Source organism: Toxotes jaculatrix, chromosome 11 (genome assembly GCF_017976425.1).
Source record: "Toxotes jaculatrix isolate fToxJac2 chromosome 11, fToxJac2.pri, whole genome shotgun sequence".
NCBI classification, from domain to species: Eukaryota; Metazoa; Chordata; class Actinopteri; family Toxotidae; genus Toxotes; species Toxotes jaculatrix.
The window spans coordinates 11,299,282-11,321,708 of record NC_054404.1 but is presented as its reverse complement, the minus strand read 5'-3'; the positions used below and the strand labels follow the sequence as shown (position 1 = coordinate 11,321,708).

The window sequence follows — 22,427 nt, the reverse complement described above, 5'->3', positions numbered from 1 at the left end:
ACCCACCTGGGAGTACATAGAGGTGATGTGCCTTGTGGCACTACTGGATAGGTGCTCTCAAAACACTTCCTGTGTAGGTGGAGAACAGTGGCGTCAGCGCACCCTGGGCCATTCTAAAAAAAAAAAAAAAAAAGAAAAAGAAAAAGAAAAAAGAATTTTTTGACAATCTATTTCAAAGACCAAGATAGCAAACTTTTATTCTTATCACTTCGTATTTCACTTTTTTATAGTATTTAGCTCTGTTACTTTATATAAAATTACGCAGACTGCTTCATTCACTCATACAAAGCTGAAGGACTTCATTTATTTTAATACAAAAATAACATTTACACAATGAAATAGATCTATAAAAAAAATAAAAGACAATGCCAATTTCTGTTTTCCAGTGACTTCTTCCATATATGATAACGATCACCACATCATGAATAATTTAAGAGTATTTTTGTTATCATCTTTTAGCAGCTTGCCATAATGTACAGGGAATGTATGCTTACTGAAATGGTTAATTGCAAAATATTTCTAAAAACTTTACTTTGTCATATCACTCACGGTGCATTATAGTTTACTTTTACATTAGATAACATAGGTACATGACATGCCTCAATGTGCAAACCAAGATGCCACTAAATCAGGAAGAAATGTTCCTTTCAATAAAAAATAAATACATAAACACAGCCCCACTGTAGACTACTCAACTGCATGGGTACATTCTCCAGATTTTTTTTTTATCATTATTCTTTCACCCACATAAATGATCAAAACAAATGACAATCTCTACGCAAAGAAGAGACGGAGCCCACAAAAGGGAGTCTGACAGCCATTTCCACAACAGATGTTTTTACAGAGGGGTGTCTTCTCTCCACTGAGCAGTCTCACACATGAGAGACCCCCAAAAGCTTCAGAGAAACGTCCAGAAAACCAACATGTAAATTTGTAACTGCCATGTCTCAGACTAGCGGGCCCACGCCGATTTTATTTCTATAGGAAAAAACACGAGGAAAGCGAGAAATATCCAAATATACATAACATGGATGATTTGAAAAGGCAGGTCGACGGAATTAGAACTTCAATATCAGAAAAAGACAACAGACAACATTGTTATGTGTTATCATGAAAAGATAAGTCGCTATTGATCTGGGTTGTGGGCAAAGGCTGCACTATTGACAGGAAGACAGAATATGTCGGAGGGGCGATATTTCATACATTTGGCCTGTTCACTCCATCACTGTGAGAGGGTGTTTTTCTGGGCTGTATATAATAACACGTGTGCTCTTTATTTCCCTCAGATCAATGGTAATGCGAGGGGGGCCACATAAGATGGATGCCACAGGCAGGTTAACCTATCGACTGCTGAACAGAGACACACAGACCAAGACAAGGGAGACCAACCCATTTACTGAGATGAAACCGCGGTAGTTGTGTTTTGAATAGACCTGCTTATTGAACCCATTTGTTGTAGCTTATTATGCCTAACAAAACTTAACTTCTGGAAAAAATGCAATACAAAACATTTTATTCTTTCATAGGTTTATCCACTGTTTATACATCTCTAAGTGTTTCTCTATTAACTATTTAATTGTTAAACAATTATGAAGAGATCTTATGAGATATTATGAGACAAATAAACATTTTGCAAGCCTGATGGTCTACATGTCCTGTCTAACCCTGAACTCTTGTGTACCCTGTGACTGTGGAAAAAGTGTCAACAGGCAGCTTGGTGACCACTTCCTGGAGACAGGACAGGAGGCAGACGGGAGGGCAGGCTAGCCCACACAGGTGGCCCGGATTTGGATCAGGTCAGCCTCGCCCTCAGACAACCAGCCAGCTAATCTAATGCTCATGCTCCAAGTCTCTTCAAGTCACTAACTTGCAGCTCTTGATACAGAAAAAAAATGGTAAAGGTAAAATTTAATTGAAAACATATGCCAACTTTGATTTCACAAGTGTTGTTAATACTGTACTTTTGTGAAAATCTCCACAAAAACGCTTTGAATCACATGACCTTCAAAACCAAGCAGAGGGAGGTGAAATGATTAGTAAGTCTCATATTTGATTAAAGATGTGTGATGATCGTGAAGGAGGCCTTGTATTGTAAAAGTTTCAATTAATTAAATTGCACTGTGCTTGAATTCACTCTGTAAATGCATCTTTTGTAATGCGTTGGAACAGATATGTTAAGTGTTTAAAATTTTTAACAAATTCTCTCTCCAAATAATGTGCTGATCCCATCTCTGCTGCACAGGTGATTCAACTGAAAAATATCAGATAATTCTGTGCCTTTCTATTGTGAATGCAATGCTACACATTCACTAAGAAAATACAATAAAATCTAAATATGAAGTCACTCTGGCTGAACTGCAAATCGAACGTTAATAGAATAATACTGTTCCGACAGACAGCTCTGAGCATTATTGTCTAAAGTTAGGTAAAGGGTAATTAATTTGGCGGTAAATCATTCAGTGTTTTGGTGACTCTGATGAGAATTGTTAAATTTTTTCTTTTCCTTTGCTCAGACACCCCCCCACCCCCCAACCCACCCCCCCATCCTCACTGTCTGTGTGAAAATGGAAATCTGTGCCACCAGTACAATATCCACATTATGTGCCCTGACTCAACATTGTTGCATGACATGCTTGATTGTACCCCAGCATATAGGAACAGAAATGTGTAAACATACCATTAGCACATATTAAGGTTTCTTTCCCACTTGCGGCAGAGTGTAATATGTGAGTTTATAAGTTTTTCAATGATTTCTTCCGTGTTTGAATAAAATATTTCTTAGGTATTTGTAGAACAATCTTGTTTCTATTTCTAAAAGCAGAAGAGATACAATCACTTCCAAATTTAATCTTGTATTGAATACATTTTATTAAAAAGTACACAAATATATTTAGTTACCTATTTTACTGCCACACACATGCGCTAAATATGGTTTTGCCACAATATTTTAACTCAACCATTCTCCTCAGTGGATATTTCAATTACTTGAGACTAAAGGTGCCTTGAGCCAGCTTATTGTATGTGTGTCTATATGTGATTATACAGCTGGATGTTTGCATGCTCGGGATGTTTGTTTCTTGTGATGAGGCTATAGCACGAGAGCAAGAAAAAAACACACCCAAAAGAATATTTAAAGTTTTAGCATTAAATAGTTTTGTCTTCCAAGTGAGGCTAATTTCATCTAGGAGATATTTGCTCTTTTTTACTCTTAGTGTAACATAATCAGAAATTTCCAGTGTCTTTATGCACTAATTTGAACACAAATTACTGATGTAATGTGTATTTCACCCCAAGATGTTATAAACTATTGCAGATGTTAACAATGAATTTCCTTTGTTGTTTTGTTTCCATCTCTCAGAGAAGTGGATGAAGTCCTGCTCTCACTAATAACTCAATGCTGCCACCTAGTGTCAGGACACCTTTTCATTTAAGAAGGAAAAAAATGAAACCCTAATGTCAGCTTTATTAGGTCTGTCAGCATGAGTTTGTATTTACAACTGAATTCTGAATTGGAGAAGATGAAAAACATGATTATATACAGAACCCAGGGTGGCTCTAAGAGCATTCAATTCTGTGTGGGGATAAACGTGGCACTGCAGTTAAGATTTTTCTCTGAAGGTAAAAATGTCAGAAAATGTTGCCTGGAGCTTGAGTGTGTACAATTTTAACAGAAGCATGAACATAACAGTATATTGATGCTACTTAATGTGTGCAAGTGTATCAGTATGTGTTCTATGGCTTAAAGGCTATACTCCGTGTCCGCTGTTAACACATAGTGAAAAACGAGATGCTCTCCTTTGCTGTAGATTTTACCATAGACTGTATAAGACATGGACGTAGCACCCGTGACGTCACCCACTGGTTTCGGGGAGTCGGTTTTGTGACCAAACCATGGGCATTTGAGCTGCGCCATCTTGGATTTTAGTGGGAGTGTATTTTCCATATTTGGCGGAGAGGCGGTTACTCTACGGGTCAGCGGGGATCAGCCGGCCGAGAACCCGGCCACTTAGCTCGGAGCAACCGAGCTAGCCTAAGGCTAATCAGCTAGGCTAACAAGCTAAGCGGCAGCTACACGCAGCTATATCCACCACACAACAGTCCCCGAGTCCGACCCGACTAGCTCGACCCCGTGTAACCGCGGGGGGTTTATTTCTAGCCTATTATTTAACTGTGAAACAATAATTATTTCATACTCATATAATAAAATATATTAAAACGTCAAAACATTATAATTATTGTTATTGTCATTATTAATGAGAACAATAAAAAATAATGATGATAATAATAATAATATATTAAAATGTTTAATATTTAATATTTACCGGCTTTCACCGCTGCCTCCATCCACTATCCACTTACAGTTACAGCAGCACACAAACAGCAGTCGCTTACTGAGGGAGCTGCTCTGTCCATGCAATGTCGGACTTTTTAAACAGAAAACTGAGACGAAATAAAGTTGTAGCCTAGTATTCCCGCAATAAACAGACTCTGAGAGCACGGAACACATCGCAGCAGCGTTCCTAACATTAGCTGCTCTGGTCCTCTATCTGTATCAGCAGCGACCATAAATCGCCAATCAAGTCATAAGCCAGCGGCAAAATATGCTAATACATGCTAATTAGTGCAAACATCCACGTAAAATACTGAGAAATGTACTTACCGAAAAAACTGCAATGCAGACTCCTTCGACGGTCGGTTAGTACAGTCTACACTACAACAAGCCATATTGTCAGAAAAACCTCCCCGAAAATTGGCAAACAAACACGGACACTGCGGCCCCCATCAACCACTGGAGGTAGCCGGAGGCCTCTGGATGTAGCCGCCTAGCCCAGCCGATGCTTTAGCAAAGAGCTAACTGCCACTGCCTGTCTATGGGCTGTCACTCAACGTAACCACGTCAAACTAATTTATATAAGAATTTTCTAAATAACACTAAAACGGTTGTGGTACAAAACAATTCACCCCCCTCACAGTGTTCACGGAGGTGGAAACTATTAATAGAGACCAAAAACAAAAAATGTACCAGGCTGTAAAGTTGGCTATTGTAACATGGGGGTCAATGGAGAATTGCTCACTTCTGGAGCCAGCCCCCAGCGGCAGCCGAGGAACTGCAGCTTTTTGAACGCGGAAGTGATCCTCACTGCTGAAACCTACAACGCCCCCCTTGGATTTTACACGCTCTACCCTGATACCTCAGCCCCACCTGTCTAGCCATGAGCTCAGGGTTGAAACAGAGTTCAGCCAAGTCGAGAATTGTTCTTGCTTGTTTTATCAGTAGCGTGTACCATATTTCCAGATGAAATACTACAGCCGGCAAGAGATACTGCCAAGGGAGCAAGAAAACAATGGAATGGGCATTAATGATTTACATGTACATATCTGCTATAATACCAACACAGGCGGAGGTAACTGAGAGCAGGATCTGATGGCATCATTGATGCTGCCTCAGATAACACTTTGATCATCAACTATGTATGGATGTGGCAAAAGATATAAGATAATGCCCAAGTGAGAGTAGACTAGTAGACCAGTGTCAGGAACCAAAGATAGGTCACAGAAAGCTTCACATTTGTTGAGGAGAAAGTCTCAACCAAATGTGTATGATCCAGCATAAAAGTCTTGGTTTTCACTGGATCATGATAAAAAAAAATGAAAGGTGATCTCACAGAGAAAAATATTTGATCAAAACAGGAATACATGAATAGGTTTTCATAGTCAGAATCACAAGCAAAAAGTTTGCATTGTGTGTGAGAGTTATATTGTTGTACTCACAAAAATGTTATGTTTTAGATGTAAAAATAAAATAAGGAAAGTTTGCCAATGAAAAAATGCTTTCTACAACATTGCAGATGTCCATTAGTCCATTAGTGTAGGGTGGCAACTAACAGTTATTTTAATTGTCAATCAATCTGCCAGTTATTTTCACAATAAATCGATTAGTTGCTTGATGTAAAATGTAAGAAAATCATGACAAATGACAAACCAGTTCTCAAAGCCTAAAGAAGCGTTTTTGATGCACTTTGTCTGATCAACAGTCCAAAGCCCCAAAATATTCTGTTTTCATTGGAGGAAAACAGAAAATCTTCAAATCAGAGGAACAGGAACAAGCCCATTTGGGGCATTTTTGCTTGAAAAATTACTCAAATGATAACTCATTTAGCAAAACAGATCCCCGGGGATATTAGCTGCATTTAACCAGGCTGTTTACAACCAAAGGAAATGACGTTCCAATGTTTTGAATCGTGCGGGCTAACAAGCTGCACGGATAGAACGCCTTTAAGCACTGCACCGACCAACCTGCCCCGACTACATCTGGGGAAAACTTTGAGCTTAATGTCCCCATAATTTCTGCCACAGTAAGTTTCTCTCCTTTAAAAGTCAACCCCGGTATCAAAAACCGATGTTGGTTTGGCGTTAAGCGATCACCGCTAGCTAGCAAATGTTGTGCGCTAACAAAAACCCACTTAGCTAGCGCTAGTTTGCTAACAACTTACCGTTATTGCTCTCAGATTACACGAAGATGAAGGTTAATCTTGTTGACTCTTGTTGATGAATGGACGCTGATAACGTTGAGAAAATACGAGCGTGGATCAGCTCGCTGCACGAAGCGGACAGTAGCACACGACGATAGCTTAGCTGTGGCGTTAGTAATTAACCATTAGCAGGTAACTAACGTCCGAGTAGCTGTGATGCTAATGCTGGGCAACACAACCAGCGCCGCAAGGTTGATATTCTGCCCTACACGAGTGTGATGCAAAAGCATTGTTTGATGACATTAGTAACATGGATATGTTGGGTTACTTTACCATCAGTTAATTATTTTGTTTAACGAAGACGTGAAGTAGCTTCCTTGAAGATTTCAATGTTAGTTTTAGCTTCATCCTGGCTAATCTTTCTCTTTAGGCGATCTCTGTTGAAATGAATCGTTTAGTCTTCCATCTAAGATGTTAGCGCTACAAAGTCAAAACTGACCGCTACTGGTGACATCTGTTAGACAACATGCTGTAGCGGCAGCAAGCTTTCACAACCAAGCTTTCGTAAGAAATGCTTTGGTAACGTTTCTATAACAGCCTGAGCTGATGGTGAACCATATTTGGTGCAGGGATGACAACTGCTGTGTGCGGTTTTCTGAGCTTTGCAGTCACTGCTGCTCATTATAACATCTCTGACCATCTGTTTCATCTCAACCCCAGCACTTCCTCTGCTGTACAGTAGGAGAACGCAATGGACCTCCACAAAATCATCCACAGTGCGATGCACGAGTTTATCCAGACTTACATTCCTGATGCAGATCTCAGGTAAACAGTTTCCCCGATTTTTTCTTGCCTTCTTAGAGAAAAGTCCTGTTCAGTCAGTTTTAAAGTAACTTTTTTTTACCATGCACTGCAGCACACTGGATGATGTCCTCCTGTCTTATATCACTGGAGTCCTGGAGGATCTCGGCTCCCAGCAGAGTGTGGAGGAGAACTTTGACGTGGAGGTCTTTGCAGAGATGTTAGAAGCTTACATACCTGGCTTTGCTGAAATTGATAGGTAAACAGACAACCATGATTTCTTCTCTATTCTGATTCTATCACACAGTGATAAACAAGACCACTGCTCTGTCATTTGTTGCTATCTAAAAAGTGTTTTATTTTATTTTGCAGTGTAAAAGTATGTGAAATGATGTTCAACCTGGCTTCAAAGCTAGCCACTGCTCGGACCTCAGGTACTACTTTTTTTGTTATTTCTGATGCATACAGTGTGGCAGTCTTACACTTTCTGAATGATTTCTTAATTTTCATAATATTGCCAAAGGAGTAATCAAAACAAACTATGCTGGGCAGTGACACTCATTTTACATGAGTATCATCCGCCTAAAGTTTATACTTTTTTTTTTGTGCTGAAGTTAATTTGTTTCCGTTTTAGCTGATGAAGAAAACAGTGTGCCTAAGGCAAGGACAGATGATATTTCATTGAAACTCAGCACCCTTCCCAGAGAACCTCCACCAGAGAGAGAAATGCAGTGCCTTAAAACACAGACAGAGGGCGCCACAGCCAAGGTGATCATTTTAGCACACATCAGCACATTATTTTCCCTTTCTTGACGCATTTGAATTTTTTACTTACTGTAATAAACTATTGCTCCTTGAGTGTCCTTCTGTTGATATATTGTTGTTTGCTTCCATCTGAATTAGAAATAATAATGTGTAGTGTGTATATGTCCAGCTACCAGCGTCAGAGTGGGACACCCAGGAGCAGCACCTGCTGGAGATGTTTCCCAAGTGTAGTCTGTCCGAGGCTCGTAGTGCCCTGTCTATTGCCAAAGGAGACATGGAGGAAGCTGTGCGCCTTATCATAGAGGGCGATGTCCAACTCAGCCCCACTCCTCTTAATGTGAGTCTGAAACACTATCACTGTCTTTCATGTGAGCCGCTTCCTACTTTTTGTACGTTAAGGGTATGATTTAATGGTATCCCATTGCCTCAGGTAAACCATGGGAAAAGTATTTCCTCGCTGGCAGACCAGAAACTTAAAGAGAGCATCCTTGAGAAGTGAGTAAGATTGTTGTTATACTGTGGAGAGCAGAACTGGCCTTACTTCTTTGATTTGGTGTTTATGACGATGTTTCATCTCCACAGGTACATGCTGGTGGACAGGGAGGATGACAACAAAACACACCGGCCTGTCGCCCCCAAAGATGTAAGTCTCTGCTTATACTCTATATTCACAGCTTCATCAGATGTTTTTCATACAGTAAAACTTGTGTGATTTCTGCAGGCTCCAAAGAAGCTAGTGCGGTACCACGGTAACCAGGTGGTAACCACGAAAGGAGAGCGATATCAGCTTGTGAAGAAAAATGAGACAGAAGACATGAAGAAGACGTATGTCAACCTCAAGCCTGCACGAAAGTACAGATTCCATTGATGATGAGCACAACAAACTAAGAGCAGCTACTGACAATATTGTTTACACTATGATTAATTTATTAAGTCCATTTAGTCTGAATTTGTTAGCTTTTTTTCCCCCCAAATAAAGGAACATATTTGATAGTGTCAGTGGCTTATTTTTTTTTTTTAAATGTTACCATTAAATGCCTTGGTTAAAACATAAAATTACAGTGTTTCAGTTGTACCGCTGTTAATTTTTTTTGAGGAACTTTTGAAATTTTGTGCGATATTTTGGTGGGGATGTTGTAACTTGTGTTCTAGTTTGTGTAACAGCCTAACCTATCTACATTTTGCCATCTCAGCAGGTCTGATGTTGCACTGATGTTTTTGTCCTCTATTTTTTTTAACCACCCAATTTTCTCATTTTTTTTAACTAGTACTGTCTTTAACTTAGTACAATATAGTTTCATAATTGTGACATTAAGTTCTAGAGATGAATCTTTTTTCATTTCTGTAAATACGTTCTAGTGGTGCTGTAAAATTTATTCTGGACATTATAAGTCTACTGTTTTTTTTATGTACATATAAAAAACTCATTGATGCCAATTTTATTTAAAGTTCTATTTTTACATCATACGGGAATAGTGCTGTGAAAATGTTTAGTCACGCCTTGTGTTTTGTACAATTTGTTGTGCTACAAAATGGTTTTCAGGTGAAACTCTTTTGTCTGAGACAGATTTTTAATGAACATTTGTACAGTGGGTAGCTGCAGCAGTTGTCACCTAAGGGTTTGATATGTGTTCTCCCTTAGTTGGATGCTTTTAGGGCATGCTCTGACCGTCCAGTTTGTAGTACTTATGGAAAAAACCCATAGCTTTTTTTTTTTAACTTACAAACACTATAATGTGTACAGTACTGAAAGAATCTGCCCCACATGAAACAGGATAACTGACTAGATATCTGGATATCTCCTTCCACAAGAGAAAGACCGTAGTCCTGATTTGTTTTTATCCTTTAGTTCATACCACTTTGGGCAAATAAAGGAAGGGTATGTGATAATATGCAAAGTTCAAACCCTCACTTATAATAATTGCGTGAGACTTGAGTAGCCTAAGAGGGTGTGTTAACATTAGTCAGTAACACAGCTAAATTATGATAAAACAAGGGGTTCACTTATTTTTCACACACTTTGAATATGATTATATTGCTCTGTCTATGCCAAATCAAATATGCAGATGGTGATCTGCTGTGGCAACCCCCAAAGGAGGAGCCAGAAGACGACAACTGTAATGGAAAAACACTATAACTATTTATAAAGTCTTTTTTTTTATTTTCTAGCACAACAAATGAAGTCTCAAGGGATGCACTAACTATTACAGCACTATAAATTCTGGCATAATTATGTGGAGGATTGTGGTTGCCCCTTAAACGTTAACCGAAACACACTGCTGAAGGACTTGATTTTAAAGTTCATTCCAACAGCATTACCTTTATTTTTGATATAGACATTTAGATTTGCAAAGTGTCAGATGATTCATTTATTGTGAAGAGGCGCTGTTGTGTGCTTTCAGGGTCTGTTTACATGATGTTGCTGAAGTGGTCCTCTCTCACAGCTCCTTTCATCTCATTTGAGTTCTGTGAATTTTGCTTCGCTTGTGGTTGTGGAATATTTGATTATGATTGGATTCTTATTTCTTGTTTATTGTATATTAGGATAAATGGATTAGGTTTTTTGTACTAAGATATACCAGTTATTTGTGTTCCCCTCTGTATCCATTTGGAGCAGCTATAAGCAATTGTTTTTGATTGATAGTATAATATAGTTTTCCTGAGTATAAGTGTAACACAATCAAGTGTTGAAAAGATGTTACTGATACTGTCATTATCAGCAGCGATTATGTCTTTAATTACTATAAGATGGTGTTACTGAAGCTGTTTAGTCACAACTGAGTTTTAACCCCTTGCTTTGAGAAACCGCTGACGCACAATTTATAATATAATAAATACTAATTTTGTAGACTACCAGCTACATTGTATTCTTTGATTTATTCACTAATGTCACGTAACTTACTAATTTGTGAGCATCATGGTAGAATATTTTATTTCAAACCTACAAACATAAGAACTCATCACATCTCAACTCAGCAATGTAGAACTTCGCAAACAAACTTTAATCAGAGGAACAGGGTGAGCACATTCTGTATGTTCAAAACAGAAATCCGGCATCCATTAATAAACACATGCCTCTAGCTCTATGAACCCTCGTCACTCTCACCCTTAAAGCTGTTTAATGCCAGAGTGAAAACAAAAATTTTGACCACACAATAAAAGTAAAAAAAAAATTAAGTTCTTGCAACATTTAGTGCCATACCCATGTCAAGCAAGGCACATACAGTAAACAGGGTTAATCTAGCAATAGAAGAGAGATGAAACATCAGTTTTACGTAAGGTTAATTCTTTTACAGAGGAAGTAGCACTGTTCAATCATCGTGACGTTTGTAAGAAATACAGGTGCACATTCTTTGCAGCCTGTGTATTCCTGGTGAATTAAGTGCTCAGATGTTCCTGCTTTATAGTGCACAAACAAGACAAAGATGAAGATACCCATCTACTGGTTTGTATGTCGGTTTGCCACATACAGCACAAGATATGAAATTATCTTCCCCTTTTGTTTAATGTACATTTTTTACAACACGTTGAGAGAGCACTCTCAACTTGCACAACAACAGCTGTCTTTCAAGTTACTCTCACTTCAAGGTCTTCAAAATATGGCTGTGAAAGTAAAAACAAGCGCATTTCTGAGGATTGTTAGCCTATAGTAATCATTAGAGCGAGTACAGGTTTTCAACTGGAATTAGGCTTTTGTACACACTGCAGCCTAATTTAATCTCAGATCTGCAGCATTTGATACAACATATTTTTGTATTGTAAAAGTATAGTGCATGGATCAGATACGTCAAGCTTAACATGCAACTGCAAAGGTGAACACTAGATGGAGCAGTATGTCGCACTGCAATGGCTGATACAAAAGCTACATTCCAGCAGATGGTCCTGCTGTTTCAATCAGTTAATAACATTTTAACATAAACCTATCACTTAAGCCGTTCACTTTGAACCGTGATATTCCCAAGTAAACATCATCTGTAATTACTCTGAAATGTTTCCTCAACAACAGCAACTATTTCCTTTTGATTCTTAAAGTTAACTTTATCTGCAACTAAAATTGCACTATGTAATTCATTTTCAGCACTCCCTGACCTGTTACTGGTATGCAGGATAACACATCCAATAAAGTCCTTGAAATATAAATCAAACAAGCAAGAGCATAAATAAAACACAAAGCAATCCCTCTGCTAAAATAATTTAGCCGCAAACTGTCACATACTCCTTCAGCTGAATACATGAGCCCGCCTTTTGCACACCCACACATATTTTTGATTCTATTTCATCACTTTTTAATCACTGTATCATCTATCTTTTTTTTTTTACTGTGATCCTATGCTGTCTTCTTTGCAACAGAAAATTTTAGATGATCACTCCCCAAAACCATGTCATTAGTAGGTGCAGAGGTAATGTGAATTACACAGATAAATATTCCAAAGACACTTAAAAGGACCTGCTATCTTTACAGGTGTGAATCAAATCAGTTGTAAAGCTGTCTTTGAGATAAAGACAGAGAATACAATATGGTCATTCCACATTTAGTAGTCAAGCCACAGCTGTGTTTTTACATGTATATAAGAAATGCCTCTATATTTAACTGATGTCTACTGTATATGTTACACCCCTTGATTCTTCCATTAGTGGTCAAAATATTGAGGTTGTTCCAAAGGTACCGATCTCACACAATGTTTACTGACTGGGTGAGCAAATACAATCAAATAACAATCACCTTGAATTATGAGACTATTGACAGAACTCTGAATCACATATGTATCTAGACTGGAGCCAAAAGAAAATTTAAAAAAAAGGACCTCTTCAAGTAGGGCAAATTCCCATGAGTTACTCAGATGTTTCTTCTGTAATTGTCAAATTCGCAATGACAATGGCACACGGAGACGACTGAAGCAGAATGGTTTCAAGATGGCTGCTTATTGCCATGCAGTGATACGTAGCTCCAAAGTCAGAACGCGCATTACACACGCAGCAGTCTCACTTTCACGCGCAAACCATTTCCGAAGCAGTCTCAACAGTTTTAAGGGTGGGGCTCTAACTGAGATCCTGGTCATAACGCCCCTTGATCATCATTTTCAGTAAAGGTCCAACCTAAAAAAAAAGAAGAAAAAAGAAAGGTATTCTTTGTTAGGATAAGCTACTTCATAGACACATTACACTGTTTTACTCATTGTCCTAGAACACATATATCTTTCCTTTGCACTAAATCAGGTAAGCCATAAATATTCACAGTAATTGGGTTGCTGGAAGGGTCAGCATGCCCCAGGGATTTCAACTAACAGGTGACCTAAATGTGGATCTGATTTGATGTTCCAGAAACTGGCTGTGTGACATTCATCTGTGACTTATGCAACCAGTACACTGATGATAGGAAAGAGTTTGTATCGTAAAGGGGATATAAAGTCAAAGGCTTTTACTTCATGTGGGTCTCCAAGTGCTTCTCCCAGCATCTTTTCAATATTTCTCATGATGGCCACCTTTTGATGAGCTCGCAGAGGGTATTCTATCCTCTTGGGCGTGGGGGCGCCCTGAACAAAAGAGTCAAACTGGTGAGTGGTCATGAAGAAAATACAAACATGCAGTACGAAAGACCAAAGTCCAAAAAACAGAGTCCTAGTGATTCAAATGTACACACTTTGTACCAGAAGTTTACAGTGATTGTCACTCCACCATTCAACAGTGATTCAATGTGATGCCACCTGAGGAAAAAAAGAAAAAAATACAAATAGGTACATTAAATTTAACATTTTTCAGCTGGCTGAAAAAAAAACACATTTTCTGCAGCTTCCACCATAAAAACACAATGTTTAATGTCATTAATATAAATGGAAATGTCTGTACTTGTGATGCAAGTACCTTTTATAAATGTCAGCATTCAAATGACAAATTTCCATCAAAGGTCACAGATTTAGCTCACTGTATCCCAATCTAAATAAAGACTGGTTCTTTAAACGAACCTATTTTATTTCATCATGTATAGGCAGGCAACTCTTTATTTTGAAGATTCAAACCACAATAAGTTCACATGGTGATGGTTTCTCAATAACCTGCATGTTCTTATCTAAAGTGTTATTTTTCATCATACCTTTAAGGAGTCATCTTTATCTGGCCCAGTTATCTCACAAAAAAAGCTGGACTTTTGCAGGTTTGGGCTTAGTCACCAAACCAGTATCTGTATAGCTTATTCTAGAGATAAAGCTTGTGCAAGTAGGATTTCATTTCTAACATCTGCTCATAAAGCTGGACCCCACCCGGTAAACCACATGAAATCAACACATACCAGTGACTTTTACGACTATTTCTATTTTTTTTTCTTACCAGTTAAGTGTAGAATAAAATAGCACCAATACCCTACACTCACTGTGGATTCATGCTCCAACACATCAGCTTTATGATAATTATAACTGCACGATAGTAACTTTGGCAGCACAAATGTCTACCAAATCTAGGCCAGTTAATAAGTTACAGTAAAAACTCAATAATAAAAATCACTGAAGAATAATTCTCTAACATTCTGAGCTGCTAAATATCACACTGAAATGCAAAGAGCATGAAAACACATCAGCCAGCAGTGCAAGAAACTCGATGCCCGATAAATAACCAGCTGTTTTTCTAGTAAGTATATAATGATAGTTTTATCATTTTATACAAGCCATATAGAAGTGCTGCTTACCAATACATAGGGATGTAGAGCACATCTCCTGGGCCCACAACAGCCTCATAGCCAACAACATTTTTAAAATTGGGAAACCTCCCATAGTCAGGGTTATCAAAGTCCACCTATAAATGAAAAACATTCATTCTTTACAAAACATGAACACACTGTTTCTCAAACGTCTGTCTTAATTAACAGTAAAAGACATTTATGTTCCTTTCTACATTTCAGACTTTTGACCAAGGTAACTGAAACCAAATGAAATCACTAATATGCTATAAATTTAATAAAATTCACATTATTTAGCCCAGGTGGATTTCTGCAAATCTATAGCTTACTTGGCTCTGTCTGTCACAGGGGTGATGCACAGGGTATGGATAGAGACACTCAAACTGGTCTGGAGGGAAGAGGATGCATCTCTTGTGTCCTTTGATCTGTGCAAAGAAGTTCTGCTGCTCGTCGTAATGTGCTGGTGTCACATTGCCTGTGGTGAGAGAATATTAATAGAAAATGTAATGTGTAATACAACAGACGCAAAAATCCTTTATAATCACAGAGGTGATTTAAAACACTTGGGCCAGGCCTGCAGACGTAGCGTTTTACAGCACAGGCTGCATTCTTTATGCAGTGAATGACTACTGTCAGATTCCTTACCCTCCATGCCTATGAGCAGCAGGTTAGATGTCAGTTGTCCCCAGTTTCTCTTGGCTTGCTGCTTGTTGATCCAGTTCCAGTTGAAACCAAGGAAGTCAACAACAATCTTCTTCCCTACTGTGTCATTCAGGGTCTGCTGCAGATAAACTCTTGAAATGCACGAGGAAAAAGAAATGTGCATAATGTATGAGACACTTTGTTTTACGCATTGAAACCTTAAACAAGTCGCAATGCAGCTAATTTTCAAAAGCACTATCAATGTGTCTGCAGGACATAAGCTTGTTTACAACGTACTTGTACTGCCTCAGTATGATTACACCTCCTTTCAGGCATGAAGAACAACATGACATTGAGGGAGGTGGACGGTGTAAATTCAAATAGATAACAGACACTGCTGAGCGTCAGCGAGTCAAGCATTGGGTTCACTTTAGTCAGTGATCTGTGTGTGTGCGGCCAGGCCAAATCAGGTCACAGGAATAAGCTTCTCCCCTGACTCTCCTGTGTAAATGCTTAGTCATTTGTGCCACTTCCCTGTGCTGCATTACATTTCATGAGAGAAAACACTGTTCTCTGCCAAACACACCTGCAGCACAATCACATCCTGATACTGAGTTTGTTTAGACTAAGCATCAGCCCAGACAGGGTTAAAGTAAACACAGCTTGCATCATATTCCCATTAACAACAGCACCACAGAACTCCAAGTAATATATCCTTTTAACTAAATCTTACCTCTCCTCTCCTCCCATTTGCTCCGTTTCTTGCATTTTCTCCACAAATTCTGAGAATTTCATCTCCATTCGTCGTGACTTGGGGACAAAGTTCTCAAAGTTAGACATTTTTTTCTCATCATAGTAGAGGAATTTGTGGTTTTCTGCGATGTAAACAGAGAAGTCTCCATTTCCAATGTTCTCCTGGAGGTACGCAATGTCCCATTTGAGAGCTGGATATACAAGGTTTGTATCTGTTAAAACCACCGGTTCCTGAAAACAGATAAAGGACATTTCAAAAACTGAAAAACTGAAAAAAAAATTGATACATGTGTAAAAACAAGTAAGATCTTTCTAAATAGTCCTGCACTAAGGGATAAACACTGCAGGTCATCTAAAAGGGTTATTTATTTTAGATTTGTCTTTTATCTACAGTTGCATAAATCTGCAATTAATACTTTTAGTTTAACATATATTACCACTGGTGTGCTTCATAAAGGAGGCGCAATATAACAAAAACTGCAACAAAAAAAGTTGTTTTTTTTTTTGTTTTTTTTGTTCTTTTGTTAAAGCAGAAAAACAACATCTGCTGCCTGTGCATCATCTTGACTGTCTGACAGCATCTTTCCCACACAAAATATTTTTGTGTTGAATAACCTTTCAAACAAAGAGGAACCTAACTCCTAACACGCATGAGCGCGGCACATACATGGTGCAATGTGTGGCACTGGACACACTGAGCCGCGAGGGCTACGTGACTAACTGAACGTAGACCGGTGGCGCGCGCTCCCGCTGCCAGCCTCCCTCTCTCACTGCACCGACTCTCGGTTTCACTTCTCGCCGGGGAACGCGGGGAGCGTGTGTGCGGTGCCGAGGAGTTAAAAGTGATGTTGGAGGGGGAAAAAAAAACACCCTGCGCCGTCGACTAACTTTAGAAGTTTTAAATGTCGCGACTTTGGTCTTAGCTGATGCTGAAGCTGCGGCTTCTTCTGGGTCTTTGTGTTTCTCCGCAGCTGTTTTGAAACGAGGTGCCACGCGCGATGCTCTCTCTTTTTTTTCTCCAATTATAAAAATGCATTTTTGATAAATCTTGATATGACTTGCAGGCGTACTTGGACACACACTATGCGTCTCCCGAGGTTCACAGTTTTAATTGGGAAGTTTGGTTTTTTTTTTTTTTAAACAGTTGAATTAAAGGATTGGTGGGTTTTTTTTCTTCGGCTTTTAAATTAAATTAAAATTACTTTTCAGTGATGAGGCTAGATCTATATTGTCATTGTGCTCAGAACAATTCAAATGTGTTTGTCGGCTTTTGTGAGCAGCATAAAAAAATTTGTCAAGTTCAATAAATAAAAGCAAATCTTGGTAAAAGCAAAATATATGCAGAGGCTATATGCACAGGATAGAAGCAGACAAACAGTACAATAGTGGTAAAGTAGCAGCATATGAGGTTAGTATATGGTTAGGTTTCTGCACTATGTGCAATAGTCTTTGATAAGTCTATAAAGTGTGTAGTGCATAATAAATGTGTGCGGTGATTGCTGACAGCTGTCAGTCTTTCTCAGTCTTTGGCAGTGGGTGATAAACAGAGGTTACAGTTCTCGGAAAGAGGCTGTTTTTTAGTTTGTTTGTTCTGCTTTTGATTGTCCTGCATATTCTTCCAAGTGGGAGGGGGACAAACAGAAAGTGTCCAGGCTGGATTGTGTCTTTTATGACACAGCTGGATATCTTTTGTTGTCAGCCACTGTAAATGTTCTTCAGGGGTAGTGGCATAGTCCTAATGACATGCTGAGCCACCTTCAGCACCTACTGTGCATCCCTCTGCTCCTCCACAGTCCAGCTGTGGTACCACACTGTGCAGCAGTAGCTCTGGAGGTTCTTGATGGTGGCACGGTTAAAGTGTCAGCAGCTGCTGTGGGAGATGGGACTGTTTTAACTCCCTAAGGAAGTGTAGTCTACACCTGGTGAGAGATGTTTACAGACCACATGAGGTGTGCTGTGATGTGGACTCCCAGGAATTTGAAGTTCTCCACCCTCTCTCCCTCAAAAATTAATAATATTAATTGTACATGATAACAAACCATTATTATTCTCTTTCCCCTGATTGATTTTGTTGCCAGTCATAACCTATTTTCTCTTAATATTCCAGGTCTTGGAAGCGGACTTTAAGGATTCAAGCACTGAAACTCATATGTCTCACTGTAGATATTTTAGTGCAAATTATCAATCTCAAGAAACATTTCTCTCCGTTTCAAAACAATACAAGAAGAGTTTCAATTTAGTCAAATCAGCACTTAGTTCAGGGTATTACTATATCAAACAACTTTTGAAAATTTGGTTTTGAAATTGTATTTAAGAAGCATTCTTTTTTTAACATGCTACAAAGATGCTGCTGGTTTAATCATGTGTACAAATGTTTTTCACTTCACTTGAGCCACATTTGAACACCACAAAGTTCAAATGTGGCACATTGGTAAGTCTGACAAGATCGTTGTTGTTGTTACTGTCCTAGTAAAGCATTTCACAAGTGCTGAAATTAGTCAAAGGTTAATGTGCAACAGAATCGAGTACTGAAGTACTGAAGATGACACATTTCTATTCCTGTATACACTAAAAATGACTAAATAGAGATGAAAAGTTCATTTCTATTGATGCAGAATGTAATTTGCTATCGTAACACATGTTTTATCTTAACCAGAAAATAAACAAAGATAGCTTTAAAGCTATTGTTTTATCGTCAGTCAGGGACTTAATGTCCCAGAAAGGTCCCTCTATATTCATCGTGTTATATTTAAGATTCTTGTTGCATCCAAAAATATCCCCCCCAAAAAACCCAAATGTGTCACAGTTCTCTTCCATGTCTTCAAGGCCCAGGGGAAAGTAAAAATGGTACACAGGGCCTAAATGGCTACAAAACTCACAATACAAACATCTACTTTAAGACAAATTAACCTCTAGATGTTACTCTGCTGAAATTGCAAATTCCTGTGAGGTATAGCTAAAGCCACTGGTAGCCTTTAGTGTGGGGTAAAGTGGATGTCATTTGTTTTGAATGAGACATGATAAAAAAATAAAAAATTACAGCACAAATGTCACTAACTTCTGCGGCAGCCATGTGCTTGACTATTACTATGACCTCCGCTAAGGAGGTTATGTTTTCACCCATGTCTGTTTGCTGGTTTGTTTTTTGTTTGTTGATTTATTTGTCAGCAGGATTATGCAAAAAATACTGAACAGATTTGCACTGAACTTGGCGAAGTGATGAGGCATGGGCCAGGGAAGAACCCCTTAAATTTAACTATGAATTAGACTTTATGAATTTGAAGTCTGGTGTATGTTAATTAACACTGGCCTTGACAGAGGTGCCCGTCTAGTTGGTTTGTTTACTTATTTGTAAGCAGAATTACACAAAAAGTATTAAGCCAATTTGCACTAAACTCAATGGAGGGATGAAGCGGGGGCTAGAGAAGAACCCAATACATTTTGGTGCAGCTCCTGTTAAAGCGGCAGATCAAGGAATTTTTAAAATTACTTTCCCTCACACTGAGAGATAGTGTTTTCACCTTGCACTCTGTTGAGTGCCATTCTGGTTACTAATAGTATTGTCTATGTTAAACACGTAGACAAACTTCCTGGGAAAGTGTCAGCTGACACTGACATTGAATAAGAAGAATTAAAGATAGAATAAGGTTTGTCTCCCCATTCCTCTTGCACATCAAAGTAACTTCTTACCAGCCTTTGTTCTCATCAGTCATTTATGTAATTATAACATCCATACAGAAGAATGTTGCCGTCTCAACTTGACTTACCTGCTTATTAAAACCACACAGAGCCAGCATTTCAACTGGATTTTTCATGTTTAGACAACAACCGACAGCTGTTTCATCAAAAAGGTGAAGGGATGAGGGAACATCACATTAAATCAAATACAGCAGAAAAGCTGCTGCTGACTGGTCTTTATTGATTTTATCTCTCTGTTGATTTTCTGGCCAAGTCACAATGATGTCAACAGGTGTTTGCAACCAGACTACCTGTTGTGACAAAACTGACTGGATTACCCTTGAACTTGTATCCCAAGGAGCTTTGCAGCTTTATTATACTGTCATTACCAAAACTACAAAAGAAATAATAAAATCATTCTCTCATTTTAGTTTTTTAAAAGCAAATTTGAAGGTTCCAGCTTTTCAAATGTGAAATTTTGATGCTTTTCTTTGTAAAACAGTATTTTAAACTGATCTTTGGATCTGCTGGTCGGGCAAAACAAGACATCTGAAGATGTCACCTTATGCTGTAGGAAATACTAACAAGCTTTTTTTTTTTTTTAATATTTTCTTAAATTTTATAGATTAAATGAACTACCGATTAATCGAGAAAAGAAGCCCTAATGAATATAGTATTTTACTAGCAGTAACGCCACTATAATTTACTTTCACTTTCAATGCCACGCTTCATATTAATATAATAACGTTCACTAATGACTGTTTTTGGCCATATATTGTTTTCAGGCCTCAGCAGGTCTAACCTTAGCCACCTCTGTGGCCACTGTGAGTTGATTAATTGATATAAAAAGATCTTCAAACCAAGAGGGTCAAGTGTGGTGTGCTAAAAGTTTCAGCAAGCAAACTTAGCAGGCTTACCTCGTTATTAATGAGCATCTCCGCTCTGGGGTCCGTGTGAGACAGCCTGGGAATGGGTTTGGTTGGGAAAGAGTATTTTCGGAGCTGAGACTCATCCCAGCCCCGGTTCTGCACGCCGGAGAAAGCGGCGCCGCCTTCGCTCGCCGCCGGATCAGCCTCCACAACGGTCGCTGCTGCCATGGTCGCCGACGAGCGCTGGTGAGCTGCCTCCGTCCTCTTTACAACGAAACCGCCGCACTGGCTTTTCTTCCGGACTCTACCGTGCTAGGCTTCGGAGTCAGCAGCGGGAATATCATGCAAGCTTTCCCATTCAGAGTTACTGAATTAGTAAAAGGAAATCTGCGCGGTCCGACCGCCTGCAGTCGCTGTAACTGTTTACACACCGCTTTGACAGCCAGAAAACAAACGACACAAACTGAAATATTAAGGGAAGCACTTCGATAATTTTATGCTCAGATTATCGGACAGCGACACTTAGTGTACAGGGTGACTAAATGCTCACGTTGTAGCTCAATAACTTGCATCCACCACGAGAGGGAGCAATTGTACTTGTTTTTATGGGAGTTTTCCTGAAAAATGATTGTCAAACAGGCAATAACAATGTGTCTTTCTTTAAATATAATCATCAGGAAAAAAGCTTAAAGTATTTATATTATACTATTAAGATTTTTAAAACATTTGTTTTCTCTAAACCACAACACAATCAGTGATGGAAAGTAATACTTTTGCTTAAAAAAAAAAAAAAACTTAACGTATGTATGTATCTATTAGATTTCAGATGTAAAAATTGTACTATGTATCCCACTACAACTATCTGACAAGGTAGTCAAATATTTTCACACAAAACATTTGACTAACTTGTGAAATGTGAGGCACTGTTATGTAAAATGGCCAACAGTATATAATGTAGCTTGAACTGGCTCCAGTTAGAGCACATCACAGCATTATTTCTGCATCAGTAAGAATAATCCAACAATACAATGTGTAGGCCACATATCAATACAGCACTCTTAAAGTGGTCATTTCATAAAGTAGGTACTTTTACATTTTGAATGCAAGATTTGATTTAGGAAGTATTCAACGTACTATAAGCTTAAGTAACAGTCAGTTCAGAGTACTTCCTACACAACATGCTGCAAAGGTCCCTGGTTGTTGGGACTCAAACACACAACACTGCAATTCACAATTTAGCCTTGGTACAAAAAGACATCTCTAATGACATCTTTAACACTGCTGTTTTTGCTCACAGTAACTGGCAGTAACTTTTACTAAATCCTTGTTTACTTATGTAATGTAATTGAGACACTTGCACTTTACAAAAGTGTTTCCATCTCACACCTTATGCTCCATTTCTCCTTTATTTCACTGTCATAGTGACAGTTTAAATATCACACCAAGACTTTACACACAAAATATGATGAATTTATTATAAACTATGGTGAATTGTTATAGTTTAAGAACAACCTTCAAGTATTACATGTCAATGCATCAAATCAGCCTTCAATATAATTATAATATAGCACTGACAGGGGCTAATAAGTAATTGTCCCCACTGTCTTTGTCTTTCACTCTATGAGGAGATATTGCAATGAAAGACTGAGCAAACACTTTTGAAATCCTGAGCCAATATTTAACCATGTTCATCATAGCCTCAGCATTACTGTATTGATCACTGTGCGATGATTCTTCATGATAGCAGACAGCAGGGCACACTGTACCTTGCACAGT

General features: G+C 38.6%; 2 protein-coding genes across 2 annotated transcripts; one reads left to right on the top strand and one right to left on the bottom strand.

Moving 5' to 3' along the window:
• Nucleotides 1-6,224: 6,224 nt before the first annotated feature.
• cuedc2 (CUE domain containing 2) lies at nt 6,225-10,887 on the top strand. Its single transcript, XM_041049031.1, has 9 exons — nt 6,225-6,356; nt 7,194-7,298; nt 7,390-7,533; nt 7,647-7,708; nt 7,909-8,042; nt 8,209-8,376; nt 8,470-8,534; nt 8,622-8,682; nt 8,761-10,887. Exons 2-9 carry the CDS (start codon nt 7,225-7,227, stop codon nt 8,905-8,907), a joined length of 855 nt encoding a protein of 284 aa, XP_040904965.1. The 5' UTR covers nt 6,225-6,356; nt 7,194-7,224; the 3' UTR covers nt 8,908-10,887.
• A 133-nt stretch (nt 10,888-11,020) lies between these two features.
• On the bottom strand, nt 11,021-21,080 carry hif1an (hypoxia inducible factor 1 subunit alpha inhibitor). The gene is made up of 8 exons (XM_041050169.1): nt 20,700-21,080; nt 16,085-16,335; nt 15,355-15,503; nt 15,039-15,184; nt 14,719-14,825; nt 13,681-13,744; nt 13,463-13,573; nt 11,021-13,136 (listed from the first exon to the last, which is right to left on the bottom strand). The coding sequence occupies exons 1-8, from the start codon at nt 20,877-20,879 to the stop codon at nt 13,080-13,082; spliced, it is 1,065 nt and encodes a 354-aa protein (XP_040906103.1). The 5' UTR covers nt 20,880-21,080; the 3' UTR covers nt 11,021-13,079.
• Between the last annotated feature and the right edge of the window lie 1,347 nt (nt 21,081-22,427).

Coding starts and splice junctions, on each gene's coding strand:
- hif1an (XM_041050169.1), bottom strand. CDS start 20,879: ATGGCAGCAGCGACCGTTGTGGAGGCTGATCCGGCGGCGAGCGAAGGC. Junction 15,504..16,084: donor CAAATGGGAGGAGAGGAGAG/GTAAGATTTAGT, acceptor GTGCATTTCAAG/AGTTTATCTGCAGCAGACCC. Junction 14,826..15,038: donor CCTGTGACAGACAGAGCCAA/GTAAGCTATAGA, acceptor TTTCATTTATAG/GTGGACTTTGATAACCCTGA.
- cuedc2 (XM_041049031.1), top strand. CDS start 7,225: ATGGACCTCCACAAAATCATCCACAGTGCGATGCACGAGTTTATCCAG. Junction 7,299..7,389: donor ATTCCTGATGCAGATCTCAG/GTAAACAGTTTC, acceptor CATGCACTGCAG/CACACTGGATGATGTCCTCC. Junction 7,534..7,646: donor GGCTTTGCTGAAATTGATAG/GTAAACAGACAA, acceptor TTTATTTTGCAG/TGTAAAAGTATGTGAAATGA.